Here is a 26,147-nt window from a genome sequence, read left to right as displayed (position 1 = left end):
GCTTTTGCAAAAATTTCTCGATTGTGTTTCATACATCGCAACGCAATATTTTTTTTAATGAAATCCTCATAAAGTCAGTATGTTTTGTGCTAAATCTTCACCGACTTCCCCATTTTGAAAAAAGTCTCACCGATCATTAAGAGGACCACCATTAAATATTTGTTGGGTACGGGCATTAAACAAACGACATGCATTTGTTACATGCTACAGCGTGAAGGATCCTGCTCCTTTCTAGTCGACAAATGTGGTAAAACGACCATTCGCACTTGGGAATTGAAGAGGGTTAACTGGTGTCTCTAACTTAAAACAAAAGTTACTGGTTATACACATAAATGATAAAAACGTGAGATGGGAATACAAACACATTATGTCAGCACTCCCCCGACGAACCGTTCGAATTAAACCACCGTGCTCAATGGGGTCTGCTCAATAAAGCATGCGAAACAAAATGTATTTTCAATGGAGATTTTGCTAGGTGTATCAACTGCGGTTTATAATTGCAAGACAAAAAAGAAATACAACAAAAGTTTAACAAGGATCGCCGTGCAGCTACACTGCAGGAAAGTTCTAGAATTGAATTTCGGCGCACTCACCTGCAAGCGATGTTAAGGTGGATCAAACGCTGAGTCTTTACTGGGTGATTTCGAATGAATGATTAAACCCCAGGCAGTTTTATTTCAAATAAGTAGTCCTTAACAGCTCTAATTTTCTACACTGACCATTGAATCTTCATGAGCTCAGCCCGCTGTGCCTACACAGCTACAGCCCTAGACGGTGAAGCAGCAGCTCCACGGAGCTCTCGGCGCGCGATCTCTTCACAGGAATTTCCGTGCGAGGACCTGACTCTTTACTGACTACATAACGGCGAGGGTTTATTCTAGTGTCGAATACAGCGAAATGTAGACAGTGCACTGTATTTGAGAAATGTCGGTGGATTGTAAACGGAAAATCACAATTTCGCAGTTGTATTTCAGATAAAAGGAAAAACAACATTTCGTTACAGTATCACCTCACTTGCAATAGCTGCTAATCCAGTTCAGGGTCACGATGGCCCTGGCGCATGACCGGATACGCCCTGGACGGGACACCAGTCCATTGTAGCGCAGACACAGACGCCTCACTCCAGGACCAGTTTTCCCAGAAACCAGTTAGTTAACCTACCCGACTGCCTGGGACTGTGGGAGAAAACCCACACAAAGGAAAAGCATAGAAACGCAAGAATTGAACCCAAGACATTAGCTGCATGACAGTCATGCTAACCACTGCCTATTTACTATAGTATTTTTTTAAATAAATGCCCTTTTCCACGTTTTTAAACATCATTAAGATTGATGACATTTTAATTCACCCTTTGCCCAGGTCAGCTTTAACAACCATGGCACAAACGTACATGTATGTGGTCTCTAGTCATGACCTAAAAAACCCTTCCATTTAAGGGTACAAAACTGAAACGGGGGTCTGGGGAGGGGTTACAATAAAGCAGCACCTTTCTCAACAAGGTGTCAGCCTGCACTTACCTGTGATTAACTCCATGGATTCCAAAGGGAGGAGATTAAGGAGCCCACACACGGTGTAACTCAATGAATTTATTGGTTTTGCACTGCAGTTGCTCACAGTTATATTACAAGGGGATACATTGTAGTTTGTTCCTGGTTAATAACAATGAATTGTATTGTTTTATCCTGTGTATTGTTTTTCAAAGTACAAAATAGGAAGGAAAACATCAGGTATTGCTTTATTTCTTTTTTGATTTAAATCCCCTTCCTGCTTGTTCCACCTGGGTTTATATTATTTTTAAATATATTTATATATTTGTTCTTTTTTTGAATCCAAGCCTTTCTGTAAGAGGTACCGTGTAAAGGAAGCATTGTAAAATTTGTGCACAAGAAGAAGAAGAGAGAAAAAAGAAGGGAAGGAAACACAAAAGAAACAGTGATAGAGGAAAACAGAAGAGAGTAAGGAAGGAGAAAATGAAAGAGGAGGAGAGAAGGGTTCAGGGCAGGGAGACAGTCGAATGGAACAATTACAGCAAGATCATGCAAAAAAAGCCAATGTTTTGACATGCACACAGTAATACAAGATAAAAGTCCAAGAACAGGAATCCCCTTTTTTGTTTCAAGAAGTTCATTGCCCGAAATCATCTATTTACAAGAAACAGCAGTTCGAGAGTATCGTTTTTTTTCTTCTTAACCTGTAGTACACGCACAATGATATGAAACTGACAAATATCAATAGAAGATAATCATTTCCTCACAAAGAGGCTAGTCTACATTCTTAAATTACTGGTAAATTATTATTATTTTTTAACATATACTACAAGTTTGTTTTGTTCTTGAAGCTGGGAAAAAATAATGTCCATTGTTTGTTCATGTACCTCTATTCAGTGAGGAAAAACTTAAAAGAATAATGTTTTTTCTGTCTTTAAATAAACCTGTGTTGCCCCAACACAAACATAAATAACGTACAATCTCTGCTAACGGATTTATTTAATATAAATAGCCAAGACGGTAATAAATTAAGACTTAATAAACAAACAATGAAACAGAGCCCCCCCCCCAAAAAAAAGATACAAAAATAAAATTTCCACCATGAAAACTTCCCTTCCAGTCTTTCCAGATGTCACAGACGAGTTTTAACTGCTCAAACGGCAATGAGACTCTCTTGATGTAGGGGAAAAAAAACTCCCGAAAGTATATTGTGTAACGTTCTAAAATGGTGAAAATAAATAAACGAATAAATAAATTAACGAAACATCTGGCAACACTATGTTCAGACCTGGCCCTACAACTAAACAGCGTCACTACCGGACAATTTTTACATAAGAAACATATTCTGTACAACAGAGTAGATCATTCATTGCGTACACAAACCCCTCCCGACTCTTTGCACTATTTTAAATAAGGTCTCCAGTCCTGCAGCGATGGCATTCCGGTCCACAGGCGTGTTCAATCCCAGTCACTCACAAAAAAAGAGTCTGAAGTTGAAAAAGGGAAACGGTACAGCGAAGGCCCACACAAGCGTGTTAAAACCCACCGTCTTCCATTTCTTTCTGGCTTTTCTTGCTTCTTTTAAGTCACAGAGTTTTGTTTTCGTACGTGTGTGCAGCGGACATAAGTTGTCTCTTTTTTAAGGCTTTTCCAACTCCTCTGGTTTCGTTCCGGCATTCCGAGTGCATGGAAGGAAACTTGGGAAAAAGGTGGCGATGGTGTCCTGTTTTTATATTTTTTTGTTTGAGGGGGATGAGGGGTTGGATTGGACATGGGAAGGCGGCGGGACAGACTGTAGGAGCGGCTCCATGGTTTTTATTCACTTTTACTTGCCTCGAAATGTGCCCTCCGTCAACAAATATCCGCGGCACACGGCGGCAGGGCTGGAGCTGGAATTTAACAAGTTTTCTGGACAATGCCTGGCAGTAGAGTGGAAACAAGTCATTTTACAAGGTGAGCAAAAGAAGAGAAAGAAACAAAAAAGGAATGAAAAAATACTGGTGTAAAAATGCCTTTCTTTGAGGGGGTGGGGTGTGTGTCTGCGTGTGCTACTTTTTAAAATATTTAATTCAGTTATATATACAGTCATTCCGTCATACAAAAGTTGGTCTATAGACACGTATCGAAGTAGTTTTATATGTACATCTACTAGTACAAGCGACTAGCTTTCTAAACACTTTAATTTCAATTTGTTTTATTTTAAGGTTGCTCCTGTGCCCCAACAGATGTTACCATCTTTGACTTGTCTTTGCCTGTTGGGTATTTAGAGTCCCCTCTAGAACCAAAGTCATTAGCATCGGGTTCATGTCTCTTGCTGTTTGCGCCATGCTTGGTGGGGGTACCAGGCGGATGGGCCACTTGCCCGTTCTTCTCGTCTGAAAAAAGTTGTTTAATTACGTCAAAGAAGTTACTCAATGGGCTGCCTAGGTACACAGAACAAAACAAAAACAAAGAAAAGGAGAGAAAGAGAGAGAGAACAAACAAAGAAATGAACAATGGGGTTCACGAAGAGAAGAGGTGAGAGAGAGTGAGAGACCCAGAGCCACACGGTGGACCAGATGACGACAGTGTGTGTGCACAGCTGTGTGTGTGCGTGAGGACTGGCAGGTAGTGAGGTTGGGGGGGAGTGAGAGGACACACAGGTAGGTACATGATAAAACACCTCCAGCACGCGGACAAAGGGGCTGTAGCCAGAAGTGTCACCATAAAGAGGAGTTTCCACAATGAGATAGGATTCAGCCTCCAGTCAGATCTGCCTTGTGCATGTGTGGTTCCCCTAACTGACAGAAATCCACTCAGCTGTTACCTTGCAGTCAAAATGCCCAATCACAACCTTGAATCATGTCAACGCTGTCATGCTTTTTTAATTCTTTTTTAGATTAAACAGCATCCTTCTCTCTCCCCTGTTCCGTCATCCCTTTCTTCCTCACACAAGTGTGTCTTCAAATTACAGTGAACCAGAGTATAGAGTGAAAAACACGGACTATAATACTTTATGATGACACTGTGGCCTTTGTGGAAGTCGAACTGTGGATATGCCCGGAATTTGGGGTGGCTTTGGAATCTCCGTCTTTGTGGGTTGAATGAAATTAGATGGAGAAATGGAAGAGAGCACTGGGAATGCTGGGTAGGGTGAAACCTAAGAGCCTGTCAGCTGCTCAGCGTTGCTTTTCTTTCAAAGCTTCACTACTAATGATTCGCGTTGCGTGCCAGGAAGTGGGCGACTGCAACAAAGGAAGTGCAAGCGGTTGTGGGAAATGCAGTTCTAGCTTCTTTACACACCTGACTGCTGCCACTGAAAGAAGGTGTAAACTGATGGTCGTTGCGTTGCCCTCCTAGAGCTGATCTGTCAATCCGCAGACAAACCACAAGCAGGAAAAAAAGACTTTTCTGAACGCCCTTCAGAAAAAGTGTCAGTGTTGCAAACGCAAGCGGGCCCTTCATATGCAAGCATGCTTTGGTCAAGAGTTTCTCCGGCTTAAGTTTCTTTCTCTAAGCTTCACAAGACTGAAGGACCTTTGTTTCAAAACTATATAGTAATATGTCCATATTTAATATACAGTAAAGGGCAGCAGGTCTGTCGCCTTTAGGTATCCAATTTGAACTTGAATGTTAAGTTAAAATTATACACACCACCTCGTCAAAACGAGTGCATAGGATCATATTTAGGAAAAGGGCTTTCGGTGGAGATTAAAGACCATATGCTAAAGGAAAATGAGTTGTCAATTTGCCCTGTACAGAAGCTCTAGGGGATCAAAGGTTCTTTTGAAATCTGATCCAGAACTTCACCTTGCTTTTGTTCCCCGAATTAGACTTGATCTTTCATCAGAATAGGTCAGTGCTGGGGCTCTACAGAGAACGGTTATGTGGTTTAGCTACACAGCTGTAGAAGCCTTTGTTCTTGCAGTTCACCTCCAACGTTTTCAAAGATGTAGCTTAACAGCAGTCAAGTGGATAATTAAACAACTTCCTTGTTATCAGAGGTGCCTGAGCAACAGAAAGAAAGAAAAGGCTTGTGCCTGCCAAAGCTGCTGTGGTGCAGACTATTGTGTCATTTGCTGCTTTAGCAGAATGAGAGAAGTTTTCTTAAAAGGCCCTTATGGTTCTCAATGTCTGCTCAGTTTACACAAGCCCTATGGAACCAGGAACGCACAGAGAGATGTCTGCTTTTTGGGAAAAGACTGAAGAGTGTCACCACATTCCTGATTTAAGCATTTCAGTTGATTTGTTTCACGCTTTTAAGAAGGTTTGAGAGGGAGGCCATTATAGGATCATTACAACACAGTCAGTGCTCAGACCAATATCTTTCAGAATTACCTCTCAAGTCAAAACTGTTATTACTAACCTCTAGCACAGACCTGAAGGGTGGGAAATCTTGACAGACCACCCTGCATTCTCCCAGATTGAAGGCTAGAAATTAATACTTGATATTTCCTGCCTAGGGCCTACTGGTAACTGTAATTCTGTCCCTAAACTGGTAAGTGGCTCACACAGAGGTGGAATAGATTTAGACGGTGTGGAAATAAGCCACATTTCTCCTCCGTATGGTCAATCTTTCCACAGCACTGGCTCACTTTATAACTAATAGTTTCATCCATTTTCCCCCAGTGTCCTTCATCAATTCATTCCAGATAAACACGGCATGACGGCCCTCTCGCCACACCACGCCGGCGACGAGGACAAAGTGGTTTCTGAGAAACAGGCGCAGGCAGCCAGCTATAGTAGTTTATACACATGAGTTTATACGTGCGGCTGTGCGAAGATGTCCATTTCCTTTCAATCTGCATAGGTTAAAAGCTCCTAGATGTGAAATGACTACAATCAAGGAACAGCCATTCATTACTGTGGCAAATTGAACAAGCGCGATGCCTCACACAGTGAAAATAAAGTGGCCTATGAAATGGCCTTTGAATAAAAAAAGACCAGGAGAATTCCTGCGCTTTCCATTAGTGGAAACTGTAGGTGTCTTTGAAAACTGACTCTTGTAAACGAAAGATGGAGTGAAAGCAAAGGAACCGTGTTCTGTAATAACTTTTTTACTTAATATCTGTAATAATAAGGAGGCTGATGAGATATTCAACAGAAATGTAGCATTTACACAACATGAACAAAACCTTTGCAGCTAGTGTAAGACAAGTACAGGACGACTTCATGAAAAGGTTAACATTCTTGATAGAACACTTTTTATTCTAAAGTTTTAGGTTCTGCGCTATTTAAACAGAAGGTCACTGTAGCTTTGCAAGATTAATTTTAACTATACTATTTAACTATATTAACAAACTTTATTCTGAGACAATAAATATCAATCAACATTGTCATACTGATTCCTTACATGCTTTAATGCTTTTCTGACCCAGGGATCCCACAGAACTAAATTCTCAATTATGTATTCTTTGGAATAAAAGCTTGGCATTCATGCCATTCCTGTTGTCTGCACACTGATTCTGAATTAAGTGAGCTAAGTGCTCAGTGACACTGCAGATGGCTTCTTCACCCTTGCTGGCCAAGAAGAGGTTAAATCACTGTTACTACCTGTTCTCCTTATTGCAGTGCAGCTGGAACAGCACAGCAGCAGCCGCCTGCTTTCAGAAAGGGATCGTACATCATTCTGTACGAATTAATCACCTAAAACTTGTGTAACCAGTCAGTCAGCATCAGCTTCCAATGCCTCACTGCTCTTCCTACAGAAGCAAGGAACAAAGAAATCACAGGCGCTAGTATTTCTGCAGGACTCAAACAAGCCAATTAAGCTTCCCTTAATGTGTTCCTATCGGGATGCTGTGCTTGTGTGACATGAAGCCAGGAAATGGGAATATTCTCATGGACAAGAATTTCTTCAGTGCCGTAAACGTCCAGCACTGTTCTTTCAGCTGCAGTGCCCATCTACACAAGATCTGAACCACAGAGGATCCTTATCCTGGCTTCTGTGCTGGTAAGTGGACGAGAGAACATGTGAACATGTGTCCACCTCCAGCTTCACCCCCCGAGCAGTGCTGGGCCCCACTTCCACAGCTGGGTGGACTGGAGCAACAGGAGTAGAGTACCTCACTCATGGTTCAAAGGGATTTGAGCCCACAACCCCCCAGGTTCTGACATCCCCACAACATGGGGACTGCTAGTGATCCAGCTACGAGAGGGTCAGGACCCTGTGATCTGCTGCTCTGGTCAGGATTATCCAAACGAGAGGCACAGCGGCCGAGGCCTTTCCTGTCTTTCAAGGCTAATGGCATCACCTGGGTCCCGTGGGGCGCCCACGAGCTTCTAGAGCCGTCAGGGAGAGGAGGACTGCCTCCTCCCGGCCGCACTCTCTTCCTCGCTCTTCTGGGCAGTGAGCCTCGTCTCTGTGCAGTGAGTTAACCGAAACTGTCTTTCTTTTCTACAATTGCCCACCCTTTGCCAAAGTATCTTCATCCTTTTAGAATCTGTGACATAGGAAGTGTCGGGTGCCCTGGCCTCCGGACCGAAATGAAAAAAACCAACACATTCCAACTGGAAATTCAACACCTTTTCACAGCACAAGTGAAACAAAAAAGCCTATATTCTTTAAAGGAGGTATCTCAAATTTTACTAATGGAGACATCGCTGGATGGCTGAGACTTTATTGTCCCCAATGCAGAACTGCGGCTGTATCTTTTTGTGACCTCACCTCTCCCTGATTGGTGGAGTCAACTCAGCTGTATAAAATGGTATTCGAAGTTTGCAGGGCTTTAACACTACACTATAGTGGTGTCCCATTCACGGGGAGTCATGCTCTCAGATCTCTTAAATCTAAGAGAATACAGGTATCAGAACTCCAGAAATACAGTTGCTACAAGAGTAATCACTCTTGGTCATATAGTACATATGCCACCTAAATTTCTCAATTCAAGCTTGTAAAGGCAGACAGGTAGATGGCTGACATTTAATCAAGGGATCCAACATGGCTTAAATCTGCAAATAGAAAATTTGAGTGAGATCTGTGAAACACTAGACTAACAGAAGCCTCACACTGTTTTTTCTTGGTGTACCACAGAGTGACAAAGCTCTAGCCAGGGTAGAAATAGGAAGACTAACACATCCATTAGCATTCAGCAGTGGCTGCCTGAAAACCTGACTCTGCATCACTGATTTCCATGGGTAGCAAAGCACAAATTGACGCGCAGATGTTTTCTGGAGGAAAATAAAATATAGCCACTCATCTAGGGTAGGAACTGCAACATCAAATGGGCAGATGTGCCCCTATGCCTGGCTGAGCCCCCCGAGCTCGTCAGCGTGCCCCAGCTGTCAGACACTGCCAAGCCTTCACCTCTCCCGGGCTCAGACTGCTCTTCCTGGGGGAGTTACTCCGCGTCGCACCCTGTGAGGAAGTGTCTTTGAACTTACTCTCCCCAGTCACCCAGAACATCTGCCCCCTTGTCGCAAGAGGTGAACCAGTAAACTCAAGGCCGCTGTTTATTTTTTCCAGTTTATAAAACCTTTTATACAAGTTTGCTGCCTATTCCCTGAATATATGCTAAATGTCAGGAAACAAAGGCTGTATTTCCATTTCTTTGTGTCGAATACGAACCCTGCTTGTTCCAGGCCCCCGACCTGACCTGCAGTAGAAGGCACGGGGGGTCGAACAGTTTAGAACGACCCTGCTAGAGGAGGCTGTGGGAGCTCCATCACCAGCTGCCGAGAGTCCAGGAGCTGCTCAGACTCCATGATGGAAAGGAGAGAGGGATCAAAATGATGAACACCGAGTAAGCACTGGTCATAGCTCATGTTTCTACTAAGCTGGGCAGGGAAAAGAGTTCAATCTTCCCTCATTATTTCTGCTATAAACTGCATTGATCGCTGTGTACCAGATAGCTACAATGTATGTATATGTAGCTATAGTCCCTCAATTCAAGTCATTACAAACATTATATAGGGAAAAGTGCACAGAGCCAGATCTTATTCAGACTGTAATCCACCAAACTGACAAATGGGCCTAATGAAGATTTAAAAATACACTGTTTGAATATCCTCTACCAGAAATAAGTTAATATATTGCCATGGCGTGGACTGAAAGTGCTGTCTTATACGTTTTGATCATATAAAGCGCTACCTCATTTGACATCTAGTGTGTAATTACTCATTGGAAAGCTACTTCCCGTTTCCCCATAATGTATCAGAAATGTCCAAAAACACTCCAAACTGTGGACTTAAGGAAAGAATGAATAAGACTATAACCTCCAAATAGAACTGAATGAGTTAAAAGCGAGGAAACATTTAAAAAAGTGTTCTTTTATGGCTAATGGGATGGCGATGGGAATAAGAAAGCTTTCTCACTGTGAATAAAAGAGAAAACTTTTCATGATTTTGCCCTCGGTATCTTCGCACCATTTGTTTAATCGATCAGCTATCCCACGAGCTCCTCTCATTTAGGGCCATGCAACTACTCCAACCGCCAAGTCGGTCTCGAACGCTTCTGGCTGTATTAATGCCAGTTGGATAATGTCTTTCGTTGAAGCACTTTTTAAAGCCCCTCTGCATCCAAGGGGCGGGTGGCTGTTAAAGTCCAACCGCGCCGTTTTGGCCTTCCATGGAAAATGAATCAAAGTGCTTTCCACATTATCTGCTGGGACCATCCGTCTGCAATTTAGACCCCTACACGTGTGGACATGGCTGCAACGGTAATAATAAAGGCAGGGAAACAGATGATTAACTTGCTGCCTGCTGTATCTACTATCAGGTTGTCAACATGAGTCCTTTACAACCAGGGAAAGACACGCACGCTTGAGAGGAAAACTTGGAAATAGAAACGTCTGTTATTACCCAGATTTCAACCTTAGCTAAGTCATTTTGAAATATCTCTTTTTCACTCTAGAGCGTGCAGTTTGATAAAATAAGGAAAGCGTAAGAAGAATTAAAACGTGTAAAACAAATCAAACATTATCCTCGCTGTTGACAGACGCTTCCAAAACTCTGGATCTGGATTAAGAATGCTGTGCACAGCTAAAGTAATAAATAGGCAACTACAGCACAAAGAAAAGGGACATTTTATTTAACCAAAACACTACACGCACTTGTGCTAGAATACTTTACCTGCAAGGTGATAAAACAGTCAGAAAACTCACATCTCTAGATGCAGTCAAGCAGGAATTATGCGGCCAGCTGTTTTCTTTCCAGACTATCCTGGTCTTTCAGCCAAAGAGTAATTTGCATAATAATGAAAAATAAATTAGTACAATGATTTAGAAAAACCAACGAACAGTCAGAATGCATGTTCGTGGTAAAATTTAAAAGCTTTCCATTTCCTGTTTTGTAAGTCCAACATTTAATATAAACTATTTTGGAGAACAAAGGCTGTTAATTTGATTTACTCTCTTTCACGCCTATTAGACTTTCAAGACACCTTACTAGACTGGCACCTTTAATCCATTCACCTGCCCATTATCAGTTATTTCTCCACAGTGAAGGCTGTAGCAATCCAGAGAAAACATACTTCTGGAAAAAGTAAGTCAAAAGCAAAGTTTACACAGAAGAAAAATGCTAAAACCTGAGATCTCTTTAAATCGTGTTTGGTGAGACTTCTTTGTAGACATTATTTTTACAGCTAAAACACACTGTTCAAGCTCAACAACTAAATCTGCACTAATAAAGGCATTTTGTTTAACTGCTATTTCTCCCCTTTATGTACATGTACTGTACATGTTAAATCGTCTGTCTATTAGGTCTGCACATTCTGCACAAAACTCCCAATGAAAAGTTCTTTTAAAAAAACCAAAAGCCTTTTCGGTCATGTGACAAATAAAGGAAAGCTCTGGATGAGAGAGCCCACAAGCTTTTCTGTGGGTAATAGCTGTCTTGGAGCCATTATTAAGCCATATAGTTTAATAGACAGAGTCATGTTCAGAGCCCTCATGACCAGGGGCTATGGTAGTTTTCAGAGTTTGATTTCAAAATTGCTTTCTAGAGGTGTTTCAGTTTTCCCAAAACTAAAACATGCTGTACCATGACAGATTCTACAATCATCAATCTCTTAGCGTTCTTAATTCTTACCACCATATGTCTACAATTCTGGCACTTGCGCTATATCCACTGATGATCAATTATCCCTCACTCAATCAGAAGCTGGCATCACATCCTCACAAGCAACACACACAGTACCATTCCCAGATAACGCTAAGGGGAAATTCAGCGTGGTACTATGTTCTGAAAGAGCAAGCAGCCCCCCCTTTTTAAATTAAACATGGAATTGCCATGTTAATTTGTTTATGTTTTTTTATTTTTTTAAGATTTGGCTCATGGCTATATTGACATTTAAATGTTCTACTATAATTCTCATTCAACAACTACCAAGCATCCACTACTACTCTACTCAAGCGTGTTGCTATATTCCTGACTGGAGAAAAACATGAATGCTCATTTCAATGGTTAGATGTGTTGACCTGCAGAAACTCTATACAAGGTCAGGATACAGTAGACTGCAGGTTCTGAGCCTCACAAGCTTTTTAATCACTTCTGACTCAACCTTGACACTATAAAACATCAGCCTGATGTGAGCATGGTTGTTTTTTTAACAAACTGGGTAAAAAAAAAACTAGATGGAATTGTATATCAAAGGTGTCTGTCTGACAGAAGTGGTGGCAATTTATTTACTTTTTATAAAAATTCCAATCTGGAGTCGTACTACTGCAGCACAATTCGATTTGGTGAGCGGAAGAAATTCCATTTCTGCTTACATTCATTTTTTTCTCCAACATTTTAATGAACTTTGCCAAGGAAACAGACACAGACTGGTTGATGAGAGGCTACTGGTAGTGAGGTACGCCCAGGGAATGCTTGTATTCATTTGGTACTTTTCTGGGGTGCACGTTTCTCAAGGATACAACCACAGTGCCTAACCTCCAGTTAGGAGTCCAAAGCCTTCATCATCTGCTGCAGTATATATACCCTGCCGTGTTGTTAAACCCGATATCCTGGCTGTATTCAAGTAACAACTGGATAAGAATCTTGGACCAATTAGCTACTAACTACCAAACAGTCTACATGGGCCAATTGGCCTAGTCTCCTCTGTAACCCTTCTTATATATGTTCTTATATAAAGGCACTAACAATGAGAAAAATTTCAATGTATATCAGCTAATCCATCAATGAGAGCCAAGAAATCAAATGCTGGTGAGAAAATGAAAGAACTGTGCTATCATGTAAGATACACTTTCTAAATTCTGAGTTTCAGCAGTAAAGAGATGCTGTTTGTATGAAGCAACTCCTCTTAAACATACCTTAAAATGTGTAGCTTTGCTGCTTTCAATGTTTACAGAACCTATCAAAGTGTATCCTTTCACTGCTCCAACTCTGTCAATCCATCTCTTCCTTTGCCTGTCCATCTATAAAACTGCTCGGAGTTACGAACAAAAGCCTTCTTGGAAAGAGGCTCTCAGACCTGTTCTTATGATGCGTGTCAGCTGAATTGTACTTCTGTTCGCTGTGTTAGGCAGATCACAGCTCAGTGACCATTAATCTTACACCAGCAGAGAACTGACACAGGCCTGTGCAGAAGGCCCTGATGTTGACAGGCTCACAAAGCACAGTAAATAAATCCAGCTCTAACCTGCTGGGCATCCTTATCACTGCAGCAATACGAATGGGAACAAACTTAAGAACATAATAAGAGGTTGCAAACGAAAGGTGGCCGATCGGGCCATCTAGCATGATTGGTTTCTACTAGCTGAAGGTGAAAATTGTTTTAACAAGCACAGGCCACACTCCAGCATAGTGCCCAGGCTGTCAGCTGTAATTACTGTTTGTTTTTGCAAATAAAGTTCCATTCAGAAGGCAGAAGACATTCAGTCTTTATTGTCAGTTCGGAGGAAGGGAAGGGAAACAGTTTTACCAGGATGCTTGTTAACACCACATGAGACTAAACAGCACAAGGCCAAGGTCTTTCCAGAAGCTGTGCTTTGTGCCTCAGAGTCACACGCGTACTCCGGTCTCTGGGAGGACCTGGGAAAAATGCAAGATGCATGCTGAGAGAAAGATGATGTAAGTCCGTAAGAAACAGAATTGTTTTTCATTTGAATGGCTTTCAACAATTAGCCAGAGCTTTTTTGGTGTTAGGAAAACACTAGAGCACTACATAAAAAGACAAAAAAACAAAAAGCTATGTAATACAGTATGTCCCCATTAAATCAGGCAGAGAGTTGTGGACAAACTCTGTCCACAGAGGCGAATCTATTTGTTTAGACAACCCAAAACAAAATAGGCAAAGAAACCAGAACTGCAGTGAAATAAAACAAACAAACGTAAACTCAAACTGGAGGTTTCTCTTGGCCACTTGGCTTGTCCTTCCACATCCTCAACACTCCAAGAGAGAAAGCAGAGGTAAGATGAAGTCATTTGTGTGCTTGACCCAGTTGCCGTGTTATTTTTTAAAGAGCAGACTCATGGTTTCAAAAGCACACTGGCATCACTCCCTGACAGGTGGGCTGACAACCCCAAGACATCCAGCTCACAGACGGCACCAGCTGTGCACTCAGCCCACATGGCCACACGTACTACAGTCGATTTCAAGAGATCACCTCTGCAGCGAAAAAGGGAGGCAGCTGTTACTAGTGTGAGCATGTTTTACTATAAATATAGAGACAATAGGGTTAGAGAATATCCCTTCCAAGATAGTAACCCCTGACAAACAGATGATGTAGATACATTTCTACAATGAATGATCTTTGATGCTTAGCATATCCCATCTTTATTTTAAAGGATTAAGGAGCCCCAAAATATTATTTCTGGTGTGCCAGTCTACTGGATTTGGCATTGAATTAGTTGCATTATTAAGATCTAACAGGAGAGGAAATGCAGCAATAAATGCAGTGAATAACAGAAGAAATCCCAGCCCAGCGTGGGAAACACTGCCTTATAAAGAATTCTGCAACGGCAGGTTAATTTCCTGACGTTTCTGATGTTAAATTATTGCACGAGAGCCAGATTTATGAGGGAGGGTGGAAGAGGGCTCACAGGACCCATATGAGTTTAAAATTATTTAGGGCAGGTGTGTGCATCTGACTCGTGAAAAACAACATGTTAACGAACATGCTGAGTTTGCACCTATTGTTTTTTTTTACCTTAATACTACGAGGTTATCGTTCCAGGTAAAGGCTGAGAGAAGAAATGCTGCAAGGGTCAAACCATAAGCCTTGATTCAGACGTGGTGTTTAATTAAAACACAGGGGATTCGGCTTGAAAGGCAGAAACAAAAGATAAACCGCTACCAAAAATGAAGCTGACGAACTGAGAGGCACTCTGAAAATAAGGTCAGGATGTGTTTGTAGGACTGGGAAGGGACTTCTGACCTTCCAGCTCTTTGGAATTCTACAAATTCAGACTTTGCATTATGATTTGTTTTGTGGGCAGCCGACTCTGCACACTGTGGTCTAGAGCAGAGTGTTGTAGGACTCAAACAATTGCAGGCGACAGGATTATTGTCCTTCAATATTTGCAATTGTTATCTTTTTGAAGACTATGGAGCTGGGGAATAATCTCATTAGAAAATGAGTATGTCCAGGGCTTTCTAAAGCATTAGTTTAGCGTTTTCTCTCCTTTCCACAAGCTCACATCTTTCTCCATCAATGCGCTGACTTTATCTCCAAACAGATCCTAACTGATTAAAGATTGTCTTTCTCTGCACAGGCATGCTGACTGATCCTAAGCTGTGCATTTCCAACAAATGGCAGCTGTACATCACAATGCTCTGTGAGCCGTTAACATGAATTATAGGGCAGAGGCCTGTTAAATAAATGAGGAAACGAATAAACAAAGAGCCTAATCCTTGCCTACCACACTGATAGCTCATCAGCAAGAGAAATAATGGGGAGAGAAACTCATTTCTGTGTCTTTATTGCTAAATAATAAGAGTCTCTGTGTCTGGAATTACTGAAGGATTATGGACCGGTTGGCTATAATCACTCGCCAAAAGCAGTCATTAATGACTCTGGTAAATTCCTCCAGTGTCTGTTTTTAATTGATACAAGGGTTTTTAAAAAAAAAGAATGTCAGTCTTTGGTATTGGCAATGCATTCATTTAGTGAAAATGAACCTCAGAAGTGAGCTTTTGTTCCTGCAGATCCCAGCTGGGAAGCAAGGGCTCCAGGTATCACAGCTGAGTCACGTGATCGCAGCACACCATAATACACCAGACCAGGTCTTCAGATCGCAGCTCTAAACCTACATGATGATGGTTGTGCCCGATTCTAAACCCATTTTTTTAGTGCCCTCGTAATTTGATTTTGTGCTCTGCAGGTATGTAGATTTGCAAATTCATATTACTGATGCTTAACTGCAGTCATGAGTTGCTGTAATTGAGTCTTCCGTCTGCCAGAGATTGTTATGCAACACCACACTTGGCTTGCCAGTTTCTTCAGCCCAGGTCTGTCATTAGAATGCCCAGTTAGCTGGAGTTGGAGAAGTAGAGCAACAACAAATTTCTCACATATGCTGCTTTAATCCCAGTTTGGCACATAGAGGCCAGTGGGCTTTTATCTCGGCACAACCCAGACTCACACCCCCCCTCACAGCTCCTGAACTCTACCTGACCCCCCTGACCCCTGCCAGCATGATGGGATACGCTGTCAAGAAAATGCAGGAAGCTGCAGAATGAGAAATCCATTCAAACTGAGAATTTAAATGGACATATATTTGGGACAGAAATTGGGATTTATTTTACACATCAGGTTGTAGGACATTGGAATAAGATGCTAATAAGAAACATTCTCAATTCAGATTCCTTCAGACCCTTTAAGAGGAAACGGGAAGAAACCAACTGACTGAATAAACTACTCTTATTTGTTTTGATCTGACTGATTTTCCATTCAGAAAGAGCCAAGTTCGTACACAAATCTTGGAGTTGTGACGAACCATGAATTCATCATCTTGTACAGTATTTTTCCCTAAAAGTGGAAGAAACAAAACAACTAGAAACCTATGGTATGGAAAATTCACAACTTAAACTGAGCACTTAGCTGCTACCACTCCCGAACTATGCAGTTATAGGGTCACAATCTAATATTAACAACTATCATAATGAACCCGTTACATTTACTGCACATAGACTTTTGAATTAAAATTCACCCTGACACCACAGAAGAAAGTGTCTTAATTTGAAAACCACAACTTATTTGAAATAAGTTCCCAATTTGAGAACCAAAACTAATTTGAAATTAGCTCCTAATTTGAAAACCACAACTAATTTTAAACAGAACAACACAACCTTCAGCCATAAAAACTGCAATAATATTAAAACAAATAAGGAGACACTTCTGTACCATGGACTGTTTTACGATGAACTGAATAATTTGTTTAGCTTTCAGATCTAAGGAAGTTGCCTGAGCTTGAGAAAGACAGGGGGGAGATCGAGAGAGGGCCCAGACTTAGAGAAATTAGTTTAACACACCACCCTCGTGACAGTGCAATTAAATCCTTGTAGGCTGATACCTTTGTTCCTGTTTGTCGATGTCCTGTACTCAATCACTAACCATGCTCTTGTACTGCATGTGGAAACACAGCCAGAGCTCCTGGATGTGCAGTATGGATTCTAGCCTACTATGACGCTTCCTCGCTGAAGGCACTCTCTACACTGATGCCAGGGACACACCAGGAAATAGTTGGGTGTCTCATTGTCCACAAGCTGGACGAAAGCTGGCAGAGCTTGAAAATATTTACCAGAAAAACCAGCTACATACACAACATCTTTGATGCTTTTAATGTCCATGCCCTCAAAACAGAACGTCAAAATTTAAATTTTGTTTTTAGTTACAAACAGGACAAAAGATCTTGTTTACTCAAAGCTGGTCTTCCTCATTATTCTAGTCCTTTCTACCTCAGGAAATTCAGCACCTTAAGTCAGGTACTCGTAGCATCGGGATGCTTGTTCAAGGGAAAAAAATTCCCTGGTGCAAAAGTGCTATCACTCATTCCTCTTGTATCTACTGGGAGTTTCTGAAACACTGTACTAGTGTAATTACCTTGTACAGATTACAATGGGCAGTACATTTAACAGCTAAATAATAGAAAAACCATTAGATACGCATGCCACAGTTAAGGTTTACTCTCATTTTGTCATAAATTAGTTCAGGGAACATTGCACTTATGATCCTTGCAATGCAATCAAATGCACACACAATTGCACAGCATATATATATGCACATATATATATGCCAACTAAAGGCAAAATAGCTAAATTGCATGTTATACAGAGCACACACATATAAGTTAATCATATGTATGTACAGAGTATAAATGTATACACACTGTAACACCACTGAGAATCGGCTAAAAGATATTACACAGGCATTCCGATAGACGCATGGCTAGTCTTTAGTTTTAAATCTTTTTTTTAATTATTACTTCTTAAAATATTGAATCAGCAATTATTCAATTATATCTGGCATTGTTACTGCTGTCATTTGTGAATGAAGCTAGGAAAACTACAGATCTTCAGATGGATGCTTAAGACATAGTGTAGCTGAGCTTCAAATTCAGGCTGAAGCTTTCAAAACAGAAGTGCCAAACATTAACCTTAACTATACAGAATCTCAGTAAACTTAGCCTACCATCTAACCAGGTTAGTAAGGGGAAATTCTACAAACTGGCTATCAAACAGTCATTCCCAAAGCTCCTGGGTATATTTTGCTTTTCTTGTGCCATTTTTCACAGAAGAGCTCATTATTCTTCCAACGCATTTCTGACTGATGATACAATGTAGAATATGAGTTTCTTTTTTATTGTGTGTACATACGTATCCATTTTGGTTTTGCGTAAAATTAATCTCGTTGTAAATCTAGCGAACCGCACAGGTTTTACATCAGTTCATTAAGAGCACAATCTGGAGACATGTCTCATGCTGGGCTTTGTAGGCTTCTAGTTTGCTGATCCTAAAGGATCCTGAGAACACAGCACACAAAGTAAAACACTGGGGAAGCTAACAGGACAAAAATGTACTAATTTCACAAACAATCTTGAAACTCCACATGCTGGGCATATTTTAAGTACAGCAGAAGGACAAACATACCATCTTCATCACCTTCAACCTTTTTTAATCCACTGCTGCATGAAAACCCCTTCATAAATCCTTCATGAACTTCTGTCTTTGGTCGACTTCAAACTCTTCTGCAAACTTGTTGACCTCATCTTGTCATCTAAAAGGAGATCTTTCCCTTGGTCATTTGTATTTGGAACCATTCCAATATGTCATTGTTCCAATTATCCAATTCTTCCGCTACATGTCCAGCTTCACTCCTATAATCATGCCACCCTTTGTGCTATAAACCATCCATTTCTTTCTCTGCCTCATCATCTCCTTCTCAGCTTTTTTGGGTTCTCTGTAATTTCTGCCACATTACAGCGTTCAGGAGCAAGGATTCGCAAACATTCAAAGGTCGAAGATTTTCCTTTCCAGGCACAAAAGCCGCTTCAATTTTAGAATCACTTTAGAAGCTAACATTCACTTTTCATTTCAAGTGTCAGGATTTCAGCTGATGACATGAACTGGCCCAAACACACATTGCTGTGGGCCTCTTCACTTTTGACAACAGATATTTTGTTTTTGAAATTACAATAATCTTAGAAAAACAGCTTTCTGAATGTTTTTTCTTATCGGCAAAGAGCTACTGGAGTTGGTTCTCACACATATTAGAAGAAACAAACACGATAAATTCTTGCCAACAGCTACATCCAATGCTTTCATAGTTACATTCTGTTGCAAATCAGGCAGCCATGTGTCTATCAGAAGTCCACCTCATCTACCAATCACAGTGCACTGCGCTGCTGCATAGGTGCTGGGCTGTAAGGGAGGGGGTTTGTGTGAAATGAAGGGGTAACAGGAAGCTGTGTCTGGGGCAGAAGCAGTGTGCATGTGCGTGTGTGGCGAAGGGGTTTAGGAGAGGGGTGAAACAGGTCAAAGGCTTCTTACCACATTTGGAAAGCCTGCCAGTCAACAGCTCCATACAGTGGGTGGTGTCTGGATTACAGGGGGGAAAATGTTAAAGCATCGCTCTAAACCCTGCCAGCAAATTCAACACAACCCTCTGCACCCTCACGCCTGGGGACAGGCCCACGCTGCGCGTCCCTACAGGCTGGATCCTGCACGGCCCGGGCATATTACAAATGAGCACCCACAAGACAAACAGGAATGACCCTTTTCCTTCTGCAATATCAGCCTGGATTTGAACACGTGTCAGTCTCTTGTTTGACGCATGAGCCCAAGACACACAGGGTGAGATGAGCTTGTGTCTCTTCCATTTCCTACCAGGTGCTCAGACACAACGCATTATCTTAAAGGTTGCCCATTTGAATATGACAGAGCTCTGATTAATCTGATTAATCATCAGTATAAAATCTTTACTGTACAGCATCACACACCAGGTATGATCAAAATGTCAATTTCTTTTTTCTCTCAGACTTAAATCAGTGTCAGTCAATGGATGGCAAACCGTGATGGCTGAATTACTTGATCCTCAATAACCTGTCCCCAGCCTATCTGATATATAATTATAATGAAACTGACATTCAATGACAGTAAAAATATCTTGAGGATGAAACATTTTGCAAACATTCCTTCATGCCCACCATGGTCCTAGTTTTGAGTGCTGCATTTCGAATGGTGATTCCATGCAGCAAGAGCTCTCTGTTGTGCTAAATGTGAGGAGAGTTTACTGCCAATGCTGGGAGTGGTGTGTGGCTGTTCAAGAGGCTGTGGTTCTAATGTCAGAAAGCATAAAAGAACATGAAGCCTTTCAACAGTAGACTCCCAGATAGTCTAAGATTGGCCCCAGCATCAGCACCAGTGCAGTACTGCAACATTTATCAACTTGCATTCCAAACACTAACTCAGGGGACACAAAGACCAAACAATTCATTTTACCTGAAATTAAAATGTAACTTCAAAGTATATGAGGGGTATTTGTTTAATAAAGATAAGAATGTACATCTTTCATCTCATTTCATGGAGAAAAAAGAAGACTACTCTAGGTAACTCTAGGGAATTAAAGGTCAATGTTAAAGAAGCACAGCAAGCATCTTCATCTTCATATTCACCAGACAGGGTCAAGCATGGCCTTAGTTAAGATTATTGCAAGAAACAATCAAGTGTAAGCTGGGTTGTGGGCTCACCTGAGAGGCGAAGGTAGTGGGTTGTGTGTCGTGCTTTATGGTAGACAGAGGGACTGATCAGGATGGACTGGTCCTGGAAAAGGTGACTGGCTACTGGGATGTGAAATAACAGATCCCAACGGACTGCTCCCTGGCAACAGAGACTGGCTACTGGGATGAGGAATTCCAGATCATGATGGACTGCTCCAACTAGATCCCTGCAGTGGCTCAAGTCTAATTGGTGTGGGCGAGGGATGTGTTGTCTCGTTCGTAGCTGGGCACAGGAAAAATTCACTGCATGTGGGAGTGTAGGATGACTCGGGATCCATCTTTTTTGAGAGCTGTAAAGGACCATTAAGGCTGTGGATATTTACAATGTGCATCACTTTATTAAAATATTATGTATTGCCTAATTACTTACTAATTAGGGGTTTCACATGCTTTTGGTTAGATACGCCCACCATCCTGATCCTAAACTAGTGTCACGGGGCTTCAAGGGACTTACACTATTGCAGGAGTGGTTATAATGTCTTGTGGGGGCATGTGGGCACAATCAGAACATTAGTGGGAGGGGTCAACATTGTTTCAAGCGCGGGTGGGATTGTGACAGAAAAAATAGTCCCGCTCAGTAGTGTACGTGAAATCAGAACATCATGGCCCGAAGTTCGATAACCGTAAGGTCACTCAATCACGACACTGGGGTTCGCATTGTAGGAAAAGGGAATCCAGCCAGTCAGTTTTAGCCTTCATTTTCCGCGGGATCTCTGTTTCAACGCCCCCTCCCGCCTGCAAGTCTGTCAGCCCAAAGTGTGTTAACCACAGGGGACCCTGAATCATCACCATCTGCTTCTAGCTAAAGTGCTACAAAAACAGCCCTTCGATAATGCCCTGCTGAAGCCAGGTGGTTGCTGCACTTCAGGTCTGAACGAAGTCGGCGTCTCCTACATGTAAAACACTATACAAATGCTATTACTCCTCAGAATGTATTATAGGAGCAGAGGTTGAAAACTGATACAGGTATGTCTGATCAGGAGACAGGCAGCAGCTGCCCAGACAGTCGGATAAACCTCCACTGAAACTGTCAGAGCAAAAAACAAGTCATCAAAGTCGCCTGACCGGTACTGCCCCGAGATCAATCCATTGGCATTCCTGCATAGAAATGTAGGTTCTAGTTTAATTTAAAAAACTCACTTTTTGTTTAAATTCTACAGGTATTTCAAAATTCTAAATCGATGGTGACACAGCATACAAATATGCAAAGAAACTATCCATTATCTTATTAAAGGAAAGCATTATTGAATGTTTTTTATATATAGAAAAACGTACTTTGTCATGATCAATTCAAGGTATTACTTAAAATTATTTATTCAAGTCTTAACTTCAGATTTACAGCTTCTAGAGAGGTCAGCCCTCCCTTCAGCTCAGAAACAAGGATCAAGCTACAAATGTGTTTTCATGTGAAGAGAAATCTTGGAAACAAGTTCAGATCTCACTGCTCTTCTGTTTCTGTATTCCAGCTACACTCTTTCACGTTTCATCTCCTAATTAGCTTCTTTAATGGGAAGAGTCCAATTAAAAAATGCAAAACAACCTGTGAACTATTAATAGTCAGCAAACTGAATTTCAAAAGACCACAGAGTAAATATGTTAGCAATACAGGAATTATCCAGAACCTTGACAGTATTGATACTAATTTAATTTCACATCAAAAAAACTAAAAAAAAAATAAACCCAGGTCATTTTCGCAATTAAAAATATTTTTTAGCTCATCAAAATATAATCTTGCATGAACAGCATAATGATTTCCTTGCATGTCACGCATTTATGCAAACTGCGTAATCACTTTTGGCAGACATGTTTAAATCAATGTCAATATGAAACTGAGTGACACAGCATTCATTATTATCTGTGGTTGTGTGCTGTATGGATAGCTGGAGCTCTATTACCAAGTTACATAAATACACCTGAATCTGATAAGCCCCTAAAGGAATACTTCTGAGAATGACAGGAGTTACTCATTTCAGATTGTATTGTAGGTGCCATGTATCACAAACAAGCACACATTTTGTGTATGCACCACATCAGCCCTTAGACGTATTGGAAAGTATTTACTGCCAAGAACAGCATTCTATATTCAACTATAGATTATAGCTGAAAGTCAAGCAGAGCGCTGCAAAGATTAGGTGCCAAGCTATGGGTCTAGCTTTCCTGAAACTCTCTGGTTAAGGGGGAGGCCAACAGAGGTGGCGTTGTGTGCTTGAGAGGGAGGTGGGCGGAATTCCACAGAACAGTCATGATGGGATGAAGTTGAAAGGTTGACATGGAGAGATCGGCCTTGTGCTGTGGAGTTCCTGATAAGAGACCAAGGGCTACAGGCGGAACTAAGGCATACATGTAAACCAGTGTCCTCTTCAGAGCAGGGCTGATTAATAGCAGAATAAAAGCTGCATTCAGATTTTTAAGAGAACTGCTGAATTACAAATGCTGATGTCAATCCCACATGCTGAAGAGCTCTAATGGAACATTCTGCTCTCTCACAGTTTCCAATGACAATATCAAATTATTGTTGTTGACATTTTTTAACCGCAATCTTAAATTCATTTATGTCAATGCAAAGGCACATTGTCAGCGTTCAGTGATGTTCTTCCGAAGAGAACACAATTAACAGGGCTGTAGTTTATTATCTTAATGACGTTTCGGTAAGGTCCCACATTGGGCTGTTATCAGGAACTTCACAAGGTGTGGAAATGGGCTGACTCAACAGAGTGAAGATAAGAAAATGGCTACCAAGAAATGCTAGCACGAAAGCAGGGCTAAACGAACAAGGACATGCCCCATAACTCTATTACTTTCTTTTAGTGGGGTTTTTTCTTCTCTGTTACAAACAGCTTGCAGGGTATTTTCTTAAGTGACTTTGAGGGTCGTACTCAGAAAGAATTCAGCACGGTGACAAATTTGATGTGGCTGTTTTGGGGAAAAAGAAGAACAGGAAAGGAATAGAGATTTTTATTTAGCAATGGGGAATCCATTCATGAGTCAACAGCAGACTATCGGGCTCTGAAACAGTCAGCACATACCATGTGGACGGCTGGTTTTATGCGGGCCCAGTGGTACTGAACCAGCACGGTTCAACAGTATCCAGCAGCTGCCCTCGCTGCTGCTGCTGCTGCAAGTTAGTTTTACTGTGGCTCTGCTTGCTTGCTGGAGCCCACGATCAACAAAACCACCCAGGAGTCCTGTTAAACTCAGATATGATCCAGCTACAATCACATCATTTGTTTGTGTTTAACATCATACACAGAACGCTCTCCTGTGTTAGGTTATAACCTAGAACACGAGACTGTTCTACACATGGTACGGTATAAATGAGTGCAGATGTAACAATAATTGAAGGCTACAGCTAATAAACCTTGCCACGATCAGCTTCTCAATAACACAGGCCACAATTTAAAGTGAAAACTGGCCAGTAAACAGTACATAAGGCACTTATATTTCACTGTTGCACACGAGGGTAAACTTAGCCACCAGTGAAAGGCTTTCTGATTAGGGCCTTGTTCGTCTCCTGCAGCAGTACACCAGAAGCCAGGCTTGCTGGCCTTATTTTGCCACTGAGGCAGGAGAGCGAATGTGGCCGCAGAGTCACTCTGCCAATACTGCCCGACTGAATGGGTCAGTCTGCCACCTCACGCTGTTGGCCATTCTGCCTCAGGGACTGAAACACGTTGGACGGGACACAGGTTAGAGCTAGTCACTGCTAACTAACGCAAATAAAAATACAGGAATATTTGACTACGAGTGCTCAGCAGTATGAGGTTCCACACTAGAAACTAAGCCTTTGTATGCTCTGGCCCCTTTCAGCCTGCTTGGAAACCTTTAAAGACTGAAATAAGAAGCCACTGAGCACTTGAGGTAACATTCCCCTGACTTGCAAACCTCAGGTTTAACTATCAGCACGGATGTATGCAGGTGGCTGTGCTCATGATTCTATGTGCGTGTGTGTATATTTTGCTTTTAAACAGAAATACCATCAGGACAGACAAAATGTCAGTTTTTTGTTTTGTTTTGTCGTAAAAGATTGTTTTGTTTGTTTTGTTTTTTTCCTCAGAGCTGCTCTGAAGGAAACAGTCAGGCCCGAAACACACACAAGCACAGGCGGCGCGTGGCGGACGATGCATTTGCGATGCGGGAGAGCACGTGAGGCCGGGCTTCGGCTCACGGGATGCGTGTGTGGAGTCGGCGTGCTGGCCGGCACCCCCCCAAGCCCCACCCCTCAGTGCCCCGGGGCCAGCGTGGTGCCATGGTGTGGTTCATGCAGAGAGTGCTGGCGGCCCGCAAGGAGGTGCTTACCGGACAGCTGCTGGACTGAGGGCTGGTCATGTGTGCTTAACAACTGGGCCTGAATCGTCTCCACCACCCGCTTGAACCGGCGGCTGGGCCCTGTGGGAAGGAACACAGGAGTCGGCCTCGTGGCTCGTGGCTGGGAAGCTCGGAGAGTGTGTTTACAGAACAGTTACTGGAAAGGCTCCCCTTCTCGCGTTTAAGCTATTTATTTGCAACTTAAATACTATTCGTTCTGCAAGCCCACTTAGAGAAAATGTGGCCACCGTGTTAGTCAAACATGCGCAAATGCAAGCAAAAGTCTCTAATGCCAATTCCCCTGTTCCTCAGGGCCTTAACTTCGGCACCCGAGACAAGCGCACCCGGGTGTGCAATACGTACACTGCAGCTTCCGGGGTAGCTGCAGAGCTGAAGGGAAAGCTGTAGCTAGTGTCCTCAAATAAAAGAGATTTACGAAAACAAATTGAGGTCAATCCACAGAGTTGCCAGAAGAGATTTATTCAGGAGGTATTTGTTTTTCCAGAAGGAACAGTTTTTGTTTCATTCCTCTTCTAAATATAATTTGCACCTAGCCTTGGATGAATTCCCCAACAGTCTCAGCAGAACTAAACTCTCTGTCACCGAGTGCTTGTAATGAAATGACTAATAGCGTCTCTGCTTTGCCAAGCTGACTGTTCGCAACATCCATTTTAAACAGGTACAACGTGTTACATTAGTACCGCAGTGCTGCTCTTTAAAAAAAAAAAACAATCCCTCATCAATGCCAAAAAACCTGGCAATCAAAAGGATGAGAAGTAAATTAAGAGCAGGATTCTAATAGACAGCAGCAGCCTAACAAATGTAAAACTCTACTCTCAGTATTTGTGCCAGTATGGTCATGTGAAGGGCGAATGAGAAAAATGGAACTCGAGTGACAAAGAAAAATTGGCCCAATATGGAAACTGTCAAATTTAATGGGCAGCATTTTTTTATTCTTTTTTTTTTCTCTCTGTAGCAGCTTCATAAAGCCTATGGGGACATTTATAACATGAATATTCACAGCTTCCTGCCCCCATATTTGGGAGATGGACACGCCAGCTGAGCGGGTGCTGGCTCTCCGGCCCAGTCAGACGCAGTGGAAGATAGGGCTGACCCTGTCAAAGCTATGATCCAGCACTCCAACGGGAGCTGCAACACTTCTGAAATTGTTACCTGAAACCACTGTGAATTAATTAAACAGTAAGTGGAAACACC

The 26,147-nt window shown here is 41.9% G+C and overlaps 1 protein-coding gene and 2 long non-coding RNA genes across 13 annotated transcripts in view; 2 read left to right on the top strand and 1 right to left on the bottom strand.

The window, feature by feature from the left end:
- LOC148645408 (uncharacterized) overlaps nt 1-2,101 on the top strand; it is a 7,319-nt gene extending 5,218 nt beyond the window's left edge. The window contains exon 2 of the long non-coding RNA XR_015928049.1: nt 1,835-2,101. This is a non-coding gene — a long non-coding RNA (uncharacterized LOC148645408). The remainder of the gene's footprint in view (nt 1-1,834) is intronic.
- brsk2b (BR serine/threonine kinase 2b) overlaps nt 1-26,147 on the bottom strand; it is a 287,758-nt gene that overhangs the window by 9,069 nt on the left and 252,542 nt on the right. For 4 of the 11 annotated variants that reach the window (XM_088610892.1, XM_088610902.1, XM_088610903.1 and 1 more), the window contains 3 exons: nt 24,924-25,013; nt 19,399-19,446; nt 1,572-3,910 (listed from right to left, as the gene is read on the bottom strand). In XM_088610892.1, the coding sequence (XP_088467018.1) occupies nt 3,687-3,910; nt 19,399-19,446; nt 24,924-25,013 (362 nt within the window). In that variant the 3' untranslated portion in view covers nt 1,572-3,686. Of the gene's footprint in view, nt 1-1,571; nt 3,911-19,398; nt 19,447-24,923; nt 25,014-26,147 lie in introns of those variants that run through there. The other 7 variants (XM_088610897.1, XM_088610904.1, XM_088610896.1 and 4 more) reach the window with 6 other exon arrangements.
- LOC148645407 (uncharacterized) lies at nt 3,908-26,147 on the top strand. The gene is made up of 2 exons (XR_015928048.1): nt 3,908-9,208; nt 24,682-26,147. It is a non-coding gene; the product is annotated as an uncharacterized LOC148645407 (long non-coding RNA).

Source organism: Lepisosteus platostomus, chromosome 18 (assembly GCF_059453375.1).
Source record: "Lepisosteus platostomus isolate fLepPlt1 chromosome 18, fLepPlt1.hap1, whole genome shotgun sequence".
In the NCBI taxonomy this organism is placed as follows: domain Eukaryota; kingdom Metazoa; phylum Chordata; class Actinopteri; order Semionotiformes; family Lepisosteidae; genus Lepisosteus; species Lepisosteus platostomus.
Note: the sequence above shows the minus strand (reverse complement) of the source record. Positions and strands in the feature narration are given on the sequence as shown.